Source organism: Galleria mellonella, unplaced genomic scaffold (assembly GCF_026898425.1).
Source record: "Galleria mellonella isolate WM207_F2 unplaced genomic scaffold, CSIRO_AGI_GalMel_v1 utg56, whole genome shotgun sequence".
Lineage (NCBI taxonomy): Eukaryota > Metazoa > Arthropoda > Insecta > Lepidoptera > Pyralidae > Galleria > Galleria mellonella.
The window spans coordinates 1,760,432-1,778,811 of record NW_026442117.1 but is presented as its reverse complement, the minus strand read 5'-3'; the positions used below and the strand labels follow the sequence as shown (position 1 = coordinate 1,778,811).

The following is an 18,380-nucleotide window of genomic DNA, read 5'->3' as shown; positions in this document are numbered from 1 at the left end:
ATTTTAAAGTCGAATCAAACAATAACACAATTTTAATATTTTTTTTTATTATGCAAAGGGTTTTACATAAGTCATTTAGATAATACAATATAAAAAAAAAATACTATAAAGATAATAGATTACCTATTTACCCAATTAATAATAATAATAATAATAAATTTTGTCGGTAAACGGTCTTATCCCAACCGACTGGTTGGAACAACATCTCAGACGGTTGGTATTCCGAGGCGGCTCACTCCCGGGAAAGATGCAGAAAGCGGTGCTCTTAGATTCTGCCCGCATTGTACGCCGGTTTCTCTCCCTGGAGCCCTGAATCTCGGCCGACTGTACTTCTGCCGGGAGTTAGTAGCCATCTCCTCTCTTTAAGAGTGGAGATGTGAATTTTTTAGAAATCTAAATAATAATAATAATATCTAATACCATTTCTAAATCGATAATTAGAGAAGTGAAAAATAAGTCCGGATAATCGAATATTCGGAGAATAGATGTTCGGATAATCGACATTCTACTGTACATGTGATTTAATAATATAGTAATTATTGTGCGTGCGTTTAAACCATATGCAAAAGTTTTATCTTATTATTTTGTATTTAATTGTCCATGGTAATTCATATCGCTGTTATGTGACATAGATAAGGGGTCATTTAAGGAAATTTTTATATATTTTTTTATATATTTAGATATATTTTAGATTAATAACATCTAAATAGAGCGTTTATTTAACAAACCTTCGTTGAAATACCATTTGCTATATTTAAGAGAAGATTATTTTTCAGGGGGAGGGCATGGAGGTATCCTGGCCTCAGCTATGAGCTGGCACTTTGTTCATAACTAAAAGCTTCGTTCCTAACTCCTGGGGTGGGCACCAAACAATTATACGGTAGGCACGAATAACCTGATCGCCCTTGTATTTGTAATAAAAATGGCCCAATATATATTTGCATAAGTGAAAGTGAGTTACGCGTCCGAAAAATTGTTTTGTTTTTTTTTTATGGGTGAAAATAGAATGGTAATCCTGCCTGCGCGAACGGGATACGCTGGCAGAGCACCAGTGAAAGGTGATCGATGAGAATGAAAACAGGCCACAGGCCTATGAATTCACAAGGAATTAACCATGATAGTGTCTAGGGAGAACCGCGAGAAGGTCGACCTAGCTAAAATTATTTTGTTTAAAAATAAATACGTAAATTAATTGTCTATTATCCATAGTATTTTTGATGAATGATAATGGAATAGTAACCTAAATAGTAGCTTAAAATAGTAGCCTGCGCTAACGGTATACGCTGGCGGGACACCAGTCGTGATGAGTCCACCTGAATTTCAGCACGATGATTTCCAGGGGGGACCGCGTGGAGGTCGACCTGACAGGGTATATTGCTAGTAATGGGACTGGTAGTCCGTATTAATAACAATTCCTTTCCCTCTCTTTTAACAGGTTTAAATAAATGTCGCCTTGGAATCGATCCCGCTGTAGAATAAAAAGGAATCAATTGTTAACTGCGTCGTAGAGGGGGGAAAGGGATTATTAGTAATGGAGACTGAGAATCCCATTGCTAGCAATATATCCAACCAGGTCGACCTCCTCGCGGTTCCCCCTGGACACTATCATGGTTAATTCCTGATGAATTCATCATGATGGGATAACTGGCCTGTTTTCATTCTATCACCATTCACTGGTGCTCCGCCAGCGTATACCGTTAGCGCAGGCGGGGTTACCATACCATTTTCACCCATAAAAACTGCATCGTAGAATTTTTACGTGGATTTAAACATTAAAATCTAAATTAGTCATTGATTATAGAGTAGGTAGCGTGATTTTTTATGTAAATAAGAGATAATACTCGTAATACACCTAATGTGAACTATGTCAATCTCATACATTTAATATGTATGACTAAAAATACCTTATTATCTTTCATTCTATGGTAGCCATCAATATCTAATGTGGTAAAGTTGTGTTTTGCGAAGGATTTGTAAGGAATTCTAAGCAATTACCCAGCAGTGGGCAATGTAATAATGTATTATATTATTGTGCATTATAGATGTGTGTATATACATATATATATATATATATATATATATATATATATTAATGTAGGTCTGTTAATAACGAAAATACGTAATAAGAAATTGTGCCAATAAAGTTATTTTTTTTAAACCTTACTGCAGTATTATTTATTAGGTACTAGCTTTTACTCGAAATTTCGACTTAATTGACTTTAGCAATTAGGGGGTCTACCATCAAATGAAATTTCGAATTTTCGGATTCAATTCAATGTTTTTGTTCATACGAGAAATCGGCTCAGTAAATCGAACTTAACATTTTGTTCGTCATATATCCTACCATAAAAGTTCAAAGAAATAATATTTTAATTTTTTTTATATTTTTATTTATTATGTAATTTTAACATAAATATTATTCATTATTAATTATTGTTTATTGTACACAAAAAGTTATTGAAATGGATAAAACAAACATAATAGTGCACAAAAGCAAGCTTATCTCTAAAAGAGATTTCTTCGAGCAATCCCAATATGAGAAAAACTGACAGTTTATTAGTAGTTACAGTCATATATATGTACCAATTGTACCATTTTATCACGCTCCGAAATGTCGGAAAACCATTTCATGGTAGATCCACAAGATATGTTTACCAGAGAGAGACTTTGTACAAAAGTCGTTTGCTTGGGTAGCTCTGCCCCATTCGTGTTTCAACCGTAAAGCAGTTGTGTTTGCATGGCTGTGTTTCGGTTTGAAGGGTGGGATATGGCGTGAATTTACAGGGTACAGAGGAATAACACCTGAGTCCTCAGGAATGGCAACACAGGGGAGGTATCATAGGTGAAACAGTATACTCTGTTATGTCCATGGTACTGCTCATGTCTATAGGCGACGGTTATCACTTTCCATCAGGTTGGCCGTTAGCTTGTTTGCCATTCTAAGTTGTATGAAAAAATGTTTACTGATCGGGATAAAACGTTGCCTATATCCTTTTCCATCCTATATAGTCTGTATCCACCAAATTTCATAAGTATTTGTTAAGCCGTTAAGACGCTATAAGGTAACAAACAAACTCATTTTCACATTTGTAATATTAGTAGGTATTTTAACACAACAAATATGGTGATAGCATTTTTTTATTAGACTTACGTTTTTTTTAACGATAGATGGAATGGATGGATGGAATGGTAACCCCGCCTGCGCTATCGGTATACACTGACGGGGCATCAGTGGAAGATGACAAGTGAGGACGAATGCAGGTCAGTTGTCCCATGATGAATTCGACAAGATCAAATCGTGTGCAAATTCATCAATGAATCGATCCTTATTATTTTCAGGGGAACCGCAAGGAGGTCGACCCGATAGGGTATTTTTTTAATGGGTGATAATGGAATGGTAACCCCGCCTGCGTTATCGGTATACGCTGAAGGGGCACCAGTGAGGGGTGATAAGTGACGATGGAGCAGGCCAATTAGCCCATCGTGACAAATTCCACTAGAATTAACTACGGTGGTTTCCAGGGGGAACCGCGTGGAAGTCGACCTGACAGGGTGTATTTTTAATGGGTAAAAATGGAATGGTAATTCCGCCTACGCTATCGGTATACACCGACGAGGCACCAATGAGAGATGATAGGTGAGAACGAATGCAGGTCAGTTGTCCCACCATGATGAGTTCGACAAGAATTAACCATGATAGTTTCTAGGGGGAACCGCATGGAGATAGATAGATAGATAGATCGATAAATAGTTTATTTGCATTTTTTTACAGCACACAAACAGCAAAAGACACAAATGCACAGTGAAAAAAGATAAAAAAAGATACATGTACAAAAAATTAAAAAAAAAATCAAAAACAAAATCAGAATGCATAAAATTTGTAACAGTTTTGACGTAAAAGGTTATATTGTTAGCCTTACTTTATTACTAACAATCCCTTCTCCCTTTCGAAAATGTGTACATTTTCGAAAGGGAGAAGGGATTGCACACAAGTAAACTTGAATAGGCAATATAATTATCATTCACAAATAGATAATCAATATTTATAACGAAAGATAAAAAAAAGGCAAAAATTTAGGGGATTTGGATAATTAATCGTATTTTTGTATATTGTAGATAATTTTATTACAGATTAACGGTTATCAATTAACTATATTTCACGTTATCTTTTTAATTTCAGTAGCTCGCGGTGTGGCAACACGCCAGCACTCAGTTGATTAGAAATAAATAAATATTTTATTTGTTTTTTAAGCAGTAATAAAAAGTGTAAGTATTCATTTATTTTGATTATTAGCACAAATTGAAAAGGCGAAAGTGGTCTTGATATTCTATATATTTTTATGTATTTTTAATTTGCAAAAGATGCTTTTTTAATTATACAGTACTATCATACCTACTTGTACAATAATTAGTCCTACACCTTAAGGTGGTTGGTCCCTAAACAAAAATAGACACAACATACTAGATGGCGCTAGAATCGATTTTTGCAGTTTTTATTGATTATTTTATAATTAAAGATAATTTGAAGCAAAATTTCTAAATTTGCGGACGGTCACATTAATTTTTTACCAATATAGTAATAATTTATCATCTTTTTTATTCTTATTCTCCTGTGTTGTACATTTTTTTAATTTTTTGTCTTCAAAAGATTGCTCTCAGCAATAAGACCGCCTTACTGTACTTATACAATTGTATCGTTGTGTTTGTAAATTGCCTAGCTTATTTCCTATATTGTATAATGCAAATAAAGTATACTCATTCATTCATTCATTCTATTGTTTCTGCCTACCCTAATAAGAGACGGGCGTTACGATAATTATGTATGTATTATCACAAAATACATGAAAAAAGTAACATATTTTTTAATTTCGTACGTGTGCCATAGTGAGATAAAATGGTCACAACTCAATTTATTGCTTGGCTCTAAAAAAAAAAAAAATTTGATATTCGGTTGTGGGCAGAAGCTTGGCTAAAAATGACGGATATGAGGGGCATTTTCTGTTATTCCAAATGCGTTGTACTATTGGTAGAAGAACGAGGATTCGCTATATTTCATTCTTCTTAATACCCAAATCGACCATAGGGCAAGTAGAGAAGTTTATTTTGTATAGTATGTTATCTGTCCTTTATTATCATCATTATTTGAGCCATTATCCGTCCACTGCTGGACATAAGCCCCCATAGACTGCCATAAAGAACGGTCCTGTGCCACCTGCATCCACTGACTTCCTGTAACGCATTTACTCCATCTAGTGGGGGGTCGTCCTATACTGTCTGCCCTTATATATATTTATTTATATGTATAATGGGAATTTTGTGAATTTATTATGTTTGTCGTTTCCAACAATTGTACGAGGGGGAAGAGATTGTTAATAATGGGGAGATTAGTTCCCATTGCTATCAATGTACCCTATCAGGTCCACGTGGTCCCCCCTGTAAACTATTGTGACTAATTTATCGTTGAATTCTTCACGATGGGCTAATTGACCTGCTTTGACATCTCGAAAGCCTAACTGCGGTTGCCAATTCGCTTGTCAGGCATGGCAACTACTGGCAAAACCCTCAAGGGAGAGGCTTATCTTTAGCAGTGGACAGTTAAAGGCATCAGTGTTGAAAAAGATGATGTTAAATAGAGATCGTTAAAGACACAAATTTTAAAAATTGTATTGCTCTGCTTCTGTTATATAAATTCCTGATTTCTTTTCCATACATACATTTCTTAATATAAACTCTCTGCTCTCGCTGGCAATTATGTAGACACAATTCGTATTTCTTCAATAAACAAAAAAACTCTTTCAGAAAACAATGGTTTCTTTAACTACCAAACTACTGTTAGCTGTGGTGGCTTTAGCCGTCGTTGGTGGTGTGATTGCTGTCATAGTGGTGTTTGTGGACCAAGAGTCTGACGCTGATACTGATGGCGTCGCATCCTCCACCAGTACGACAGAAGCCCCAGATCTGGATGGCATTGTTTATGAAGTGGGAGTGGGCATAGCGGATATGACTGGACCGTGCGTTGAAGTAACATTCGTAAGTATATACTTATTAGTATTAAAAATGTGCCATGTGGTCCCGGTATAGAATAGGCAACCCTTTCCATTCCTATGGGTGTTGTAAGAGATAATTAATGGAACTTAATGGTCGATGAACGGGCTGTAACATCCCTCTTAAAACACTACCAAAACCTAACTGCGATTGCTAATCCACCTGGTAAACGTGGCATCTATTAGCAAACACCCCTCTCCACTTATATAAATAACTCAAGCTAGAATTTCTTGTGTGCAACGAATATAAGAGATACAACTCAAAACACCTTAACCTGAGCTAATTTACTGATCCTGGGAACTTGGAGCCTGGTCTGACTGATGGCCCGCAAGATAGAATATGACAACAGTACCTTTTAAATACATATATCACCGTATATCTAACTGTATCATACTGATATTCCGTTGTTATTAATCTTTACTTCAAACCAACGCATAGTCCTGCAAGTAGAGTAGTTTTACGCCAAAAACACGAGTGAAACAGAGGTTTCCAAGCACATGGGATCTGTACAAAGTCTTCTTCGGATTCAACTGTAGAGATTTATTTATATTTTGATATCCAGATGGGTTTCGCTGCGTTCGATCAGACTGGTCGTGGTCTCCATCTACGACAGTTCTCCAGAGCGTTTATATTCGTTAAGGGCGATACGAGAGTGGTGCTGGTCAACACAGACATCCAAGCCGTGGGTGTACACGTGAGACGGGAGGTAAGTTGTATTATAAATATGAATGTGTATTTATTTGTTCCTCTTAGCGCTTTAAAGGATTCACAAATCGTCATGAACTTTGGCATACACTTGGCATTTGAGAATGGGAAAGACATAAGCTACTTTCTATTGTAGTTAGTGATAGATTTGTCTAACAACTCTTGATTGTAGTGTATTTGAAGAACCCCATGCTGTAGTCTCTTGGGAAAACCTCGGCAGGGGGCTTATTCCATAACCTGAGTGTTCGTGGGAGAATATATCTTTGAAACCGGGTTGTACACGACCATTTAGGCTGTAGGGTATAAGGGTGAACTCCCTGTCGATGGCGAGCCGTACGATAAGCTATTTCAAACTCATATTTGGATAATTTGAAAATACATCGTTCTTTGGAAGTCATGTAAAATCGTCTAACCATATGTCACGGTAGAAGTGTCCATGTTGAGCGAAGATGATCGTGAAATTATTGACACCAGAGGGTGATACTCTTATTCGAATAGAGTAGTATTCATATATCAATATATCTCGGTTATACATCGGGTAAGTGTATTTCATTTTATTATTTTAGGTGGTAAATAGACTTCAACAGGAGTACGGCGATATATACAGTTTAAGGAACGTGATCATAACTGGCACTCACACACACGCCGCGCCTGGAGGCCATCTAGTCGACTTCCTGTTGGACTTCAGCATTCGCGGCTTCTCTCAAGACGCTTTTAATGCTTACGTTGAAGGCATCACAAGGGCATGTACTCGATACATTTTTGCTTGCCATATTCGAGAGCAATGCACCGTTAACACTATTTCCCGCTTCCACCCCTTCTTTTCAATATCTCCCTCATACTTTCCATCTTTCGTAAACAATGAACCAAAATATAGAAACTTAGTCTCTGCTCTCTTTCATCCCCTATTATCTGACATGTCGTTAAACTTTCATTCCTCTCAAAAACCTTTGTTTTCTTCGCATTTATGTCCATACCTTTTCTTGCATACGCTTTATTCTTTATGGCCACCATTTGTTGGAATTCATATTTCGACGATGCAAGCAGTACTTGGTTATTGGCGTATAAAAGAGTCTTAACATTTTATTGCAGAGCATAATTCGAGCACATGAGAACATTGTACCAGCTCGATTATTCTACGGTACCACTAGAGTGGCGAATGCCCAGAAGAACAGATCACCCTACTCCTACGATTTCAACCCCATCGAAGAAAAACTCGAGTAAGCTTATTTTAATATTTAATCGATTGATTTACTTATTTATTTATACTTTACTGGCATTTCATAACATTTATAATTTACTAGCGGACATTTTTACAATATTTTAAAAAGTTGTTAATATGACATAACGATAATAGTTGGACATACAGTATCGTGAAGTTTTTTGTAGTTATTGATATTTTCTTTAATATTGTAGAACATACTTTTGTTCTATCACCAATATTGCCAGGCTTTTAAAAAGAACTATGCTCTTTTCTTGAAGGTTACGATGTCGTATCGGTTCGGGAGTACTGCTTAAAAATAAAATAATAAAAATAATATACTGTTTAAGTCTCCTCCTGGTGAATCGATGGTGGAATTAACCTTGCAGACGACTGTACAGTTTCCTGATAAAATTTCAGGTATGAGAACAATGTGGACGATATATTAACCCAGGTGCGAATAGTGAAAGCGAATGGTGACCTCCACGGCGTCCTAAACTGGTTCGCTATACATGCCACCAGCATGAACATGACCAATCGACTCGTCTCATCAGACAACCTTGGATATGCTGCCATCACTATGGAGAAGACTCTAAACCCTGACAATCTAGTTGGGAAGGTGAGATATCTAATCTTTATTTACTTATTAGATGCACAAGACAGTTCCCTTGTAGTTCCGGCATAGAATAGGCCGTCTCTTTCTTTCTAGCGGATGTCGTAAGAGGCGACTAAGGGAGGGCGAGGAATGGGCAGCAGCGTCTCTCTTAAAACATCACCAAAGCCCAACTGCGGTTGCCAATCCGTCTGCCAAGCGTGGTAACTACTAGCAATATCCCCCTTAGGGGGAGGCTTATGTTCAGCAGTGGACAGTTAAAGGCCGATGTGATGATGCTGAAGACAGTTTAACTACAAAACATTTAAAAGCATCGATACAGATTTTTTTTCCTTTTTCCTTTTTTTTTTACAACACATGGGGCATGGAGCATGCGGCTCACCTGATGGTAAGTGACTACCGCCGCCCATGATCGCCCACAACACTAGCGGCATTGGAGGTGTGCTGCCGGCCTAAAAAGGAATATACTCTTTTATTGAAGGTTATGTTGTCGTATTGGTTCGGAAATATTGCTGCTGGAAGTTGATTCCAAAGAATGGTTGTGCGTGGAAAAAAGTGCCTTGAAAAACGCACGGTGGAAGACCGTCACTCGTCCAGATGATTGGGATGAAACTTTAGTTCGTGGCGGGTTGATTATTTGTATTATGACAAGTTGCAAAGCCAAATAGACAGAATGAATAAGAAATCTTATATTTGAATATTAATAAAACATAATTAATAACATAACCTCAAATGCATTGCAGGGAATCATTGATGCAGATGGCTTGGGATTATTCCCTATGGCAGTTTATGGGGGAGTCTTTTGTATAGCAGGGGACAGTTAATGGCTCAGATAAAATATAAAAAAAAAAGTTCTTTTTTTTGTGGAACAAATCAGTTGAAAGATGCACGTTTTATATGCTACTGGTCAACTGCAAATGAATTTTATCTGTCGATTTCTAATGTATTTTGTTTAATTATTATTTAAACACATAGTACACTATATCATTCTCCAGACCTCTAGATTCCATATTATCAGTTTCATTATGATTTTCAAGAATGGCAAACAAGATTGATTGTACCGTTGTGGTTTTTTCTTTTCGCTTAATCAATACGGAGTTATTCCTCTGTACCCTGTGATAGTTATTTTATACACTCCCATATTATTATTATTATTTATGTTGTAAACTTAATTGTTATTTGAAAAAAGCAACAGCTGTATTTCTTGTCAGTTTTTCGCAGCTGAAATTTCATTCCGAAATTGTCGGTAAGATAAAAAAATATTTTATATTGGCTTTAATGTTTATTATTGTTTATTTGCATAAAAAAAAATATTTTTATGATTTTTTATTTATTCATAATATAGTAATCTTTTGGAGTAATAAAGAATATTTTTATTTATACTAGTCTAGAATGTACGTGCATACCAAATTTTATAATGATTTGTTAAGGCATTAAGGATGGAAAGTGTAATAAACAAACAAATGTCGCCTATAGACATTATTAAATAGTACCATGGACATAACAGAGTAGACTGTTTCGCCCATGATACCCCCCACGCGTTGCCATTCCTGAGGATTCAGGTGTTACTCCTCTGTACCCAGTAAATTCACGTCATATCCCACCCTTCAAACCGAAATACAGCCACGCAGACACAACTTTTTTACGGTTGAAATACGAATGTGACAGAGGTATCCAAGCAATCGACTTTTGTACAAAGTCTCCCTCTGGTTTAGCCAAAATATCTCACCTGTTTCCTCTTTTTTGCGGTTCGTGTGATTTAAAATCCAAAATTGACATTTTCAGCCAAATATTGTGGCTGGTTTCTTCACGTCGAACTTGGGTGACGTTTCCCCAAATTTGGAGGAGGCTCGTTGTGAGTTCAGCGGAGAGATATGCGACAATCAGTTCGCGATATGTGGTGCGGGCGAGCGGTGCTACGCCTTAGGCCCAGGAGATGATATGTTCGAGAGCACCAGAATTATTGGCAGTAGAATGTATGAGGGCGCGATGGTAAGAGAATAAAATAGAGTACAAAAGAAGGGAATGGAAATACATCGGTATTTCATTGAATATTTAATTGAATATTTCTAGATTTTTTTTTATGAATTTATTTATTTATTTAACTATTTATTGAATCAGAAACATAAATATATACAAAGACAATAGAATAAATCAAGTGAAATACAGTAATATAAATACAGATTGAAATATATACATAAAGGTACAAAAGGCGGTCTTATCGCTAGAGCAATCTCAATTTACTATGGAGTTTGGAATTTTCTTACCTGCCGAAGAGGTTCGTTTTCAACCGACTTTAAAAATAAAGAGGTTCTCAATTCGATTTTTTTTTATGTTTGTTACCCCATGACTTCTTCGATTTGGAAAATTCTTTTTTAACTGGAAGGATATACTTTATATTATTCTCAATTCCGTGTATAATATAAGGTTCTTTATATATATTTATTCGTTTATTTTTTTAGTACGTATGTATATCAATAATTAGTAGTACCGCACACAATTATTTTGACTTTCTGACATCTTCCCTATGGTGGAAAATTCTTTTAGCATTAACTGTTTTCGCGAATGACACATATTTGTACTAATGAATAAATAAATAAATAAATAAATATACTTACAGTTTGGTCCTATAGAAATTTTATCCAAATCGGTTAGGTGGTTTAATGTTTAAATAAAAATATGTTAATTAATATAAAAAAAAAGTTCTTTTTTGTGGAACAAAATTCAATTTGAAATCAGTTGAAAGTGAGTAAAGTTTTATATGCTCGTATACGTCGTGTCCCGAGGACAAAATTATGAAAATGAATTTTATCGTCCTCGGCATCAGTACTCTATTCCTTTCTAATAAGTATTTTGTTTAATTATTATTTAAACACATATCGGTTGGGGGCCTGGTGATCTGTACTACAGGCCTTAACCTATTACAGACACCAGCTCCTCACAGCAGAGTTCCATATTATTTTAATTCTATTTTATCCTAAATAACTATGTGTAAATTTATTTTTTATTATTATACAACTTAGAATGGCAAGTAAGCTGACGGCCCACCTGATGGAAAGTGGTAACCGTCGCCTAGAGACATGAGCAGTATTATGGACATAACAGAGTATACTGTTTCGCCCATAATACCCTTCATGCGTTGCCATTCCTGAGGACTCGGATGTTATTCCTCTGTACCCTGTAAATTCACACCATATCCCACCCTTCAAACCGAAACACAGCTATGCAAACACAACTGCTTCACGGTAGAAAAACGAATGGGACAGAGGTACCCAAGCAATCGACTTTTGTACAAAGTCTCCCTCTGGTTGTTTTAAGTTGTTTGTGAGGAAACATAAATAAATATATTATTATATTAATAAGAGAAAAATGATGTTCCAGGAGGTGCTGAATACCCCGGGGGAAGAGTTAACGGGCGACCTTGCGGTTATACATCAATTCATCGACATGCCAGACGAGAAAGTGTTTAGATATGACCCCGTGTCTAAAACTTTTAATGAGGTAAGACACAAAGACAATTTTCATGAAACCCTAATGATAATCAGGTAAGCAAGATCCCATACTAGGGCACTTCTTTCAAATATTTTATATTGGCTTTAACCCACCACTTTGTGTAACCGGGATATGTTTATTGACCGGAAATAAAAAGCAGCCTTTTTTGTTTTCTCACTGTGATCATTTCTTGTAATTGTTTGTATCTATAATAAATTTACTATTGTAATCTTTTGGAGGAAATAATAAAGAATATCTATCTATCTATCTTCTTCTTTATTCTACAATGTACGTGCATACCAAATTTTATAATGATTTGTTAAGCCATTAAGGCACTAGAATGTAATAAACAAACAAATTCTCATTTTCACATTATTAAATATTAGTACGGATTATTATTTATGTGCAGGACGAGGTGGTGAGTGGTTGCGTCCCAGCGCTGGGATACAGCTTCGGTTCTGGCACCACCGACGGAGCGAACACGCTGAATATCACTCAGGTTTCCTCTTGTATTATATTTATTAAATACTTAAAACCTAAATAACTGGGACAAGGACAGGAAGACGATGATGGATAAATACTTATAAAATACTTGCCGTTTATGTTTTCACATAAAAATGTTTGCTACTTCAGCTTGCTTATCCTTCAGGTAATGTAGTCGACTTTAGTTCTTTTGCGGTCCTCATTTCGAATTCTGTCACGCAAAGAAACTCTGAGCATAGCCCTCTCTATATCTCCTAAGTAACTTGAAGCTTCTGCATACGGAAAATCGTGTAGGACCAAGTTTCGGTCTTCGTCTTCAAACGTTGAGGTATTTTGGATGAAAAGATGTTGCGTAATTTTTCGAACGCTGGCCAGCCGAGTTGGATTCTTCGGTTAAACTCTTGGTCGAAATCGGACTTACCTAGTCGAACAATTTGTCCCAGGTACTAGACATCGTAACCTAATATACACTTCAACATTTCGATATATCTATAGTAAATCTGGCACTGCTGGAGGGAGTGTAGTACCGCCCACGTCTCTACCGGATCAAAAGCTTCCTCATAGTCCACAAACACCAGACATAGTAGCAGAATATACTCTTCGGTCTTCTGTATAATCTGCCGTAGCGTATAAATGTGGGCTATGGTGTTAAAGATCTTTCGGAAGCCAGCTTGTTCGGGTGGCTGAAAGTCGTCGAGTTTGCGCGTGAGACAATTGGTCAGGGCTTTCGAAAACAGTACGTTAGACTATAGATTACAGTATTATAGAACAATATCCCTTCTAAGTCTTGTCTGACTTAGAAGCGATATTGTCAATAGGGTATTGTAACTCTTCTTGAAGAAGAAGACTATGTATGAAGTCGATACGAGAATAAACCTTATCAACTGACTTAACGAACAAGTTGCGTATCTATGTTATACAAAAAAGGTGGCGAATTAAGTGTGTGAGAGACATTAACACTTAAAATTGTTTTAAGCGATTTCGTAAACAATAAAATCACTTAAAAATAATTTTTGTTTTTAGGGTACGTTAGATGGGGTTCCTTTACTGGATGCAGTGACAGGACTCGTGATGGGACCCACAGATGAAGACATAGCTTGCCATCACCCAAAACCTATTTTATTAGCCACCGGAAGGGTGAGACAATATATTTATTTAATGTAATTTCGTATGTGTGAATTTTGGAAGTAGGAAAACTAATTAAATAAACTATTTTTACTTAAATGACGTATTAAAATTAAACATACTCCAGAATTTAAATTATTTTACCAGAGGAAGACTTTGTCCAAAGTCGTTTGCTTGGGCACTTCTGTCCGATTTATGTTTCTACCGTGAAGCAGTTGTGATTACATGGCTGTGTTTCGATTTGAAGGATGGGATATGGCAGTGAATTTACAGGGTACAGAGGAATAATACCTGAGTCCTCAGGAATGGCAACGCATGGAGGTTATCATGAGCAAAACAATATACTCTGTTATGCCCATGGTATTGCTCATGTCTATAGGCGATGGTTACCACTTTTTATCGGGTGGGCCAGCTTGTTTGTAAATTGTAAATTGCTTAAAAAAAGAACAAAAAAGAAAATAACAAATTGTTATTACATTAATTAAATTCAGCGTTAGAGATTATTTATATTTTAAGAATTCTTCAACACTATAGAAGCTCCACTCGACAAGTTTCTTTTTTAAATGAATATTGTCTTTAAATTTATGTAGGCCAATGTGCCGATCCCGTGGCACCCTCGGATTGTGTCAGCATCCCTGATTTGGCTGGGTGGATTTGCCGTACTGGGCGTGCCGGGCGAACCGACCACCATGTCAGGGCGGCGTATGCGCAGCGTAGTCAGTGACGTCATGCAACGCCACGGGCTCGAACCCCGCGTCGTAGTCTCTGGCCTCACCAACGAGTATATACATTACATTGCCACGTTCGAAGAATATCAGGTAAATATCTAAAGCTAGCGAATATTAGGTCGATCTTCCGTCATCGTTCACTGGTGAGGCATCTACAGTTTGTTATTCTTGGTCGCACAGTGCCGAAGATTGACTACGTTGACTGTCACGATATTCCTTAGGGAAAATAACCCTTATTTTAGTTTAATATATGAAGCAAATGCCGTATGGTTTATAGAATACGCTACCACTTCCTTTCTTGCGGGTGTCGTAAGCGACGACTAATGGAACTTAATGGTTGAGATATGGGCAGTTGATGGGCGTCCCTCTGAAAATATCAACAAAGGCTAACTGCAGTTACTAACCCGTCAGCCAATGTTTTTTTTATACCACTGAGGTGGCAAACAAGCATACGATCCACCTGATGATAAGCGGTTACCGTAGCCTATGAACGCCTGCAATAGCAGGGGTATTACGCGCGCGTTGCCGACCCTGAATAAATATCTTTACCCCCCTTTTAAAGAATCTATTTATCTATATATCTATCTATCCTATTTAAGAGCTGCGCTCTTGTCGGTGGAGCTCTTACCACTCACTACGATTTTCAGCGAGTCTCTTCACCTCTTGATACGACACGACACCAACTCCTTCCTTGATCTGCCTGATGTAACTATGTCTCGGTCTCCCTCTCCCCCTCCTTCCTTCTATCTTACCTTCTATTATAATGTTCATAAGTTCGTCGTGTCGTATCAAGTGTTCCAATATTTTTTCTCTTCTGTCCTCAATCGTTCTAATAATTTGTCTTTTTTCCTTAACCCTAAGCAGGCCTCCTCATTTCATATCTATATATATAATGGCTAAAATACCATTAATACCAAAATAAATTCCAATAATTTTTGTTCCAGGTGCAACGATACGAGGCAGCATCGACGATCTACGGACCTCACACTCTTGAAATATTTTTGAATAAGTTTGCCGAATACGCATCAGTTGCTATAGAGGTATAGACATAGTAAATCGGGAGGGAGGGGGGGAAGGGATTGTTAGTAATGAGGTCTAATAGCTCCATTGCTTTCGGGGATGGGGGGGGGGGAAAGGGATTGTTAGTAATGGAGACTGAGAATCCCATTGCTAGCAATATACCCAATCAGGTCGACCTCCTCGCGGTTCTCCCTGGAAACTATCATGGTTAATTCCTGATGAATTCATCATGATGGGCTAACTGACCTGTTTTCATTCTCATCTGTCACCCTTCACTGGTGCTCCGCTAGCGTATCTCGTTAGCGCAGGTGGGGTTACCATACCATTTTCACCCAACAAAAAAAAAAAGACCTATATAACCTATATTTTTAGCAATGGGACTCCTAGTCCAGACTACTTCTCTCCCCCCTCCCTCCGTAACGCAGGGTATCCCAGCTTGAGGACCGGCAATTTGGTGCGATGGTGTGACATTTATTATTATATGTTTTTTTTCTCTATCATAGTATAGTATAGTATACTATATTATCTGTGGCAGGGTGGAGAGTTACCAGCCGGTCCGGAGCCACCCAACTATATAAACAACACAGTATCCCTGATCCTGCCCGTGGTATTCGATAGTGTCCCGCTCGCCCGGGGCTTTGGGGATGTAGTGGAACAGCCAGTGCCCTGGGCACGCCGTGGGGAAACCATCAGTGCTAGCTTTGTAAGTTCTAAGATGTCTCCTCTCAGGAATAAGCTCTTTGTCTAGGTTTTTACTAAGAGATTATAGCGTAAGGATGTCTCCTCTCAGGAGTGGTCAGGTTATGGAGTAAGCTCTTTGACGAGGTTTCACCAAGAGACTATAGCGTTGGGTTCTTCAAAAAAGGAGAAAAGATGTCTCTTAAAATATTTTTCATAAATAAAAACTAGACTTGAATAACGATAAAAAAAATTGAACTCCAGTAAAACGCAAACAGTCTCGTAGTTGATGCTGAAATTTCTAGATTTTGTAATGCATAGGCCCACCTGATAGTGTGTCTGAGTGGTAACTATCGCCTATAAACATGAGCAGTACCATGAACATAACAGAGTATATTGTTTCGCCCATGATACCGCCCATGCATTACCATTATTGAAGACTTAGGTGTTATTCCTCTGTACCTTGTAAATTCATTGCCATATTCCACCCTTCAAACCGAAACACAGCCATGCAAACACAACTGCTTCACGGTAGAAATACGAATGGGACAGAGGTGTCCAAGCAAGCGACTTTTGTACAGTCTCCCTCTGGTAAGCTGGTTTTGTAATCATATTTCTTCGGAGAATATTGGTTTTTTTCAAAAGATTTATTTTTTTGTAGAACAAAATCTTATATTATATTCTTTTCCTCTTTTCCACGACGCCGCAGTAAGGAGCATATTTTATTTTTTATTTTTTTTTATAACTACATATTTTACTTTTTTTTTATAATGCAGGTAGGAGCGAATCCACGTAACGACTTGAGGCAAGAGTCCAGCCATGCGGTTATAGAACGACTGGTGGAAAACAATGAATGGACTGTGGTAGCCACCGACGCAGACTGGGAAACTAAGTGTGTAATTTTTATACTATTATATTCTACTATTGAAAGAAAGAAAGAGAGAGAGAGAGAGAGAGAGATTGAGAGAGAAAGAAAGAAAAAAATATAATTTAATCGAAGAAGATTGAACCTTAGATTTCACAGACTAATTTAGTTTTGTTTGAGAATAAAATGGCTCTTAGAGGATTTATAAATTTTTCAAGTCATGCACACATACATACGAATCAGTCACGCCTGCCTCCCGTTGGGGTAGGCAAAAATAATAGAATGCCAAATACTCCGTTTTAAATAGACTTCTTTCACTTCATCCACATTCATCTTTTTGTCCCATTTGTGTTTCTACTGTGAAGCAGTTGTGTTTGCATGGCTGTGTTTCGATTTGAAGGGTGGGATATGGCAGCGAATTTATAGGGTACAGAATAACACCTGAGTCCTCAGGAATGCCAACGCAGGGGAGGTATCATGGTCGAAACAGTATACTCTGTTATGTCCATGGTACTGCTCATGTCTATAGGCGACGGTTACCACTTTCCATCAAGTGGACCGTCAGTTTGTTTGCCATTTTAAGTTGCATAAAAAAAAGTCATAAATCATATGTGTGTATGACAGATTCCAGTGGACGCGCACGTCCACAGTGTTGGGCACGAGCACGGTAACTTTCGAGTGGACGATACCACGCGACACGCAGTTGGGCACGCACCGCGTAGTGTACTACGGCACGGCACGCCTCCCCCTCGGAGTGTACCGTCAATTTACTGGCACGAGCAATACGTTCGACGTCGTTATTTAATTTATAGTCATTATCATCGTCATAAAATATATATATATATATATATATATATATAGCTGCTGAATAGGAGCTTGTTGTTCGTGGGCCAGCAGGACGTCCGAGACTTCACTTTGGCTAGATCGTCAAGAGGGACGGTTGTCGGTCCTGTTATTTTTGAATTAGTTTTTTTTTATTGGATGAAATGGTATGGTAACCCCATCTGCGCTAATGGGATACGCTGGCGGGGCACCAGTGAAGGGTGATCGATGAGGATGAAAACAGGCCAGTTAGCCCATCATGATGAATTCATCAGAAATTAATCATGATAGTTTTCTGGGGGAACCGCGTGTGTAGGTCGACCTGGTTGGGTATATTGCTAGCAATGGGATTCTTAGTCTCCATTACTAACAATCCCTTTTCCCCCTTTTGAATTCGTTTGTTCATTAACAGTTTGTTATATACAATTAAAGTTGATTTGGTCAATACGCAGACTTTTAGTTCATTTTATATTTCATATTTATTAGAATATATATATATATATATATATATATATATATATATATATATATATATATATATATATATATATATATATATGTATATTATATTAGTATAACCATATATATTATAAGTAGTATTTA

General features: G+C 37.3%; 1 protein-coding gene across 1 annotated transcript; it reads left to right on the top strand.

The window, feature by feature from the left end:
- Nucleotides 1-4,150: 4,150 nt before the first annotated feature.
- Nucleotides 4,151-17,811, top strand: LOC113509439 (neutral ceramidase-like). The gene is made up of 15 exons (XM_052899113.1): nucleotides 4,151-4,266; nucleotides 5,800-6,030; nucleotides 6,608-6,751; nucleotides 7,317-7,493; nucleotides 7,843-7,970; nucleotides 8,372-8,570; nucleotides 10,350-10,556; nucleotides 11,946-12,065; nucleotides 12,466-12,555; nucleotides 13,563-13,676; nucleotides 14,255-14,482; nucleotides 15,337-15,432; nucleotides 15,948-16,115; nucleotides 16,867-16,982; nucleotides 17,580-17,811. The coding sequence occupies exons 2-15, from the start codon at nucleotides 5,806-5,808 to the stop codon at nucleotides 17,758-17,760; spliced, it is 2,193 nt and encodes a 730-aa protein (XP_052755073.1). The 5' UTR covers nucleotides 4,151-4,266; nucleotides 5,800-5,805; the 3' UTR covers nucleotides 17,761-17,811.
- Nucleotides 17,812-18,380: the final 569 nt, after the last annotated feature.

Bases quoted from the DNA above. Each gene is read 5' to 3' on its own strand.
- LOC113509439 (XM_052899113.1), top strand. From the start codon at position 5,806: ATGGTTTCTTTAACTACCAAACTACTGTTAGCTGTGGTGGCTTTAGCC. The intron at 7,971-8,371 runs GTAAGCTTATTT...ATAAAATTTCAG, and splicing joins CCCATCGAAGAAAAACTCGA to GTATGAGAACAATGTGGACG. The intron at 10,557-11,945 runs GTAAGAGAATAA...ATGATGTTCCAG, and splicing joins GAATGTATGAGGGCGCGATG to GAGGTGCTGAATACCCCGGG.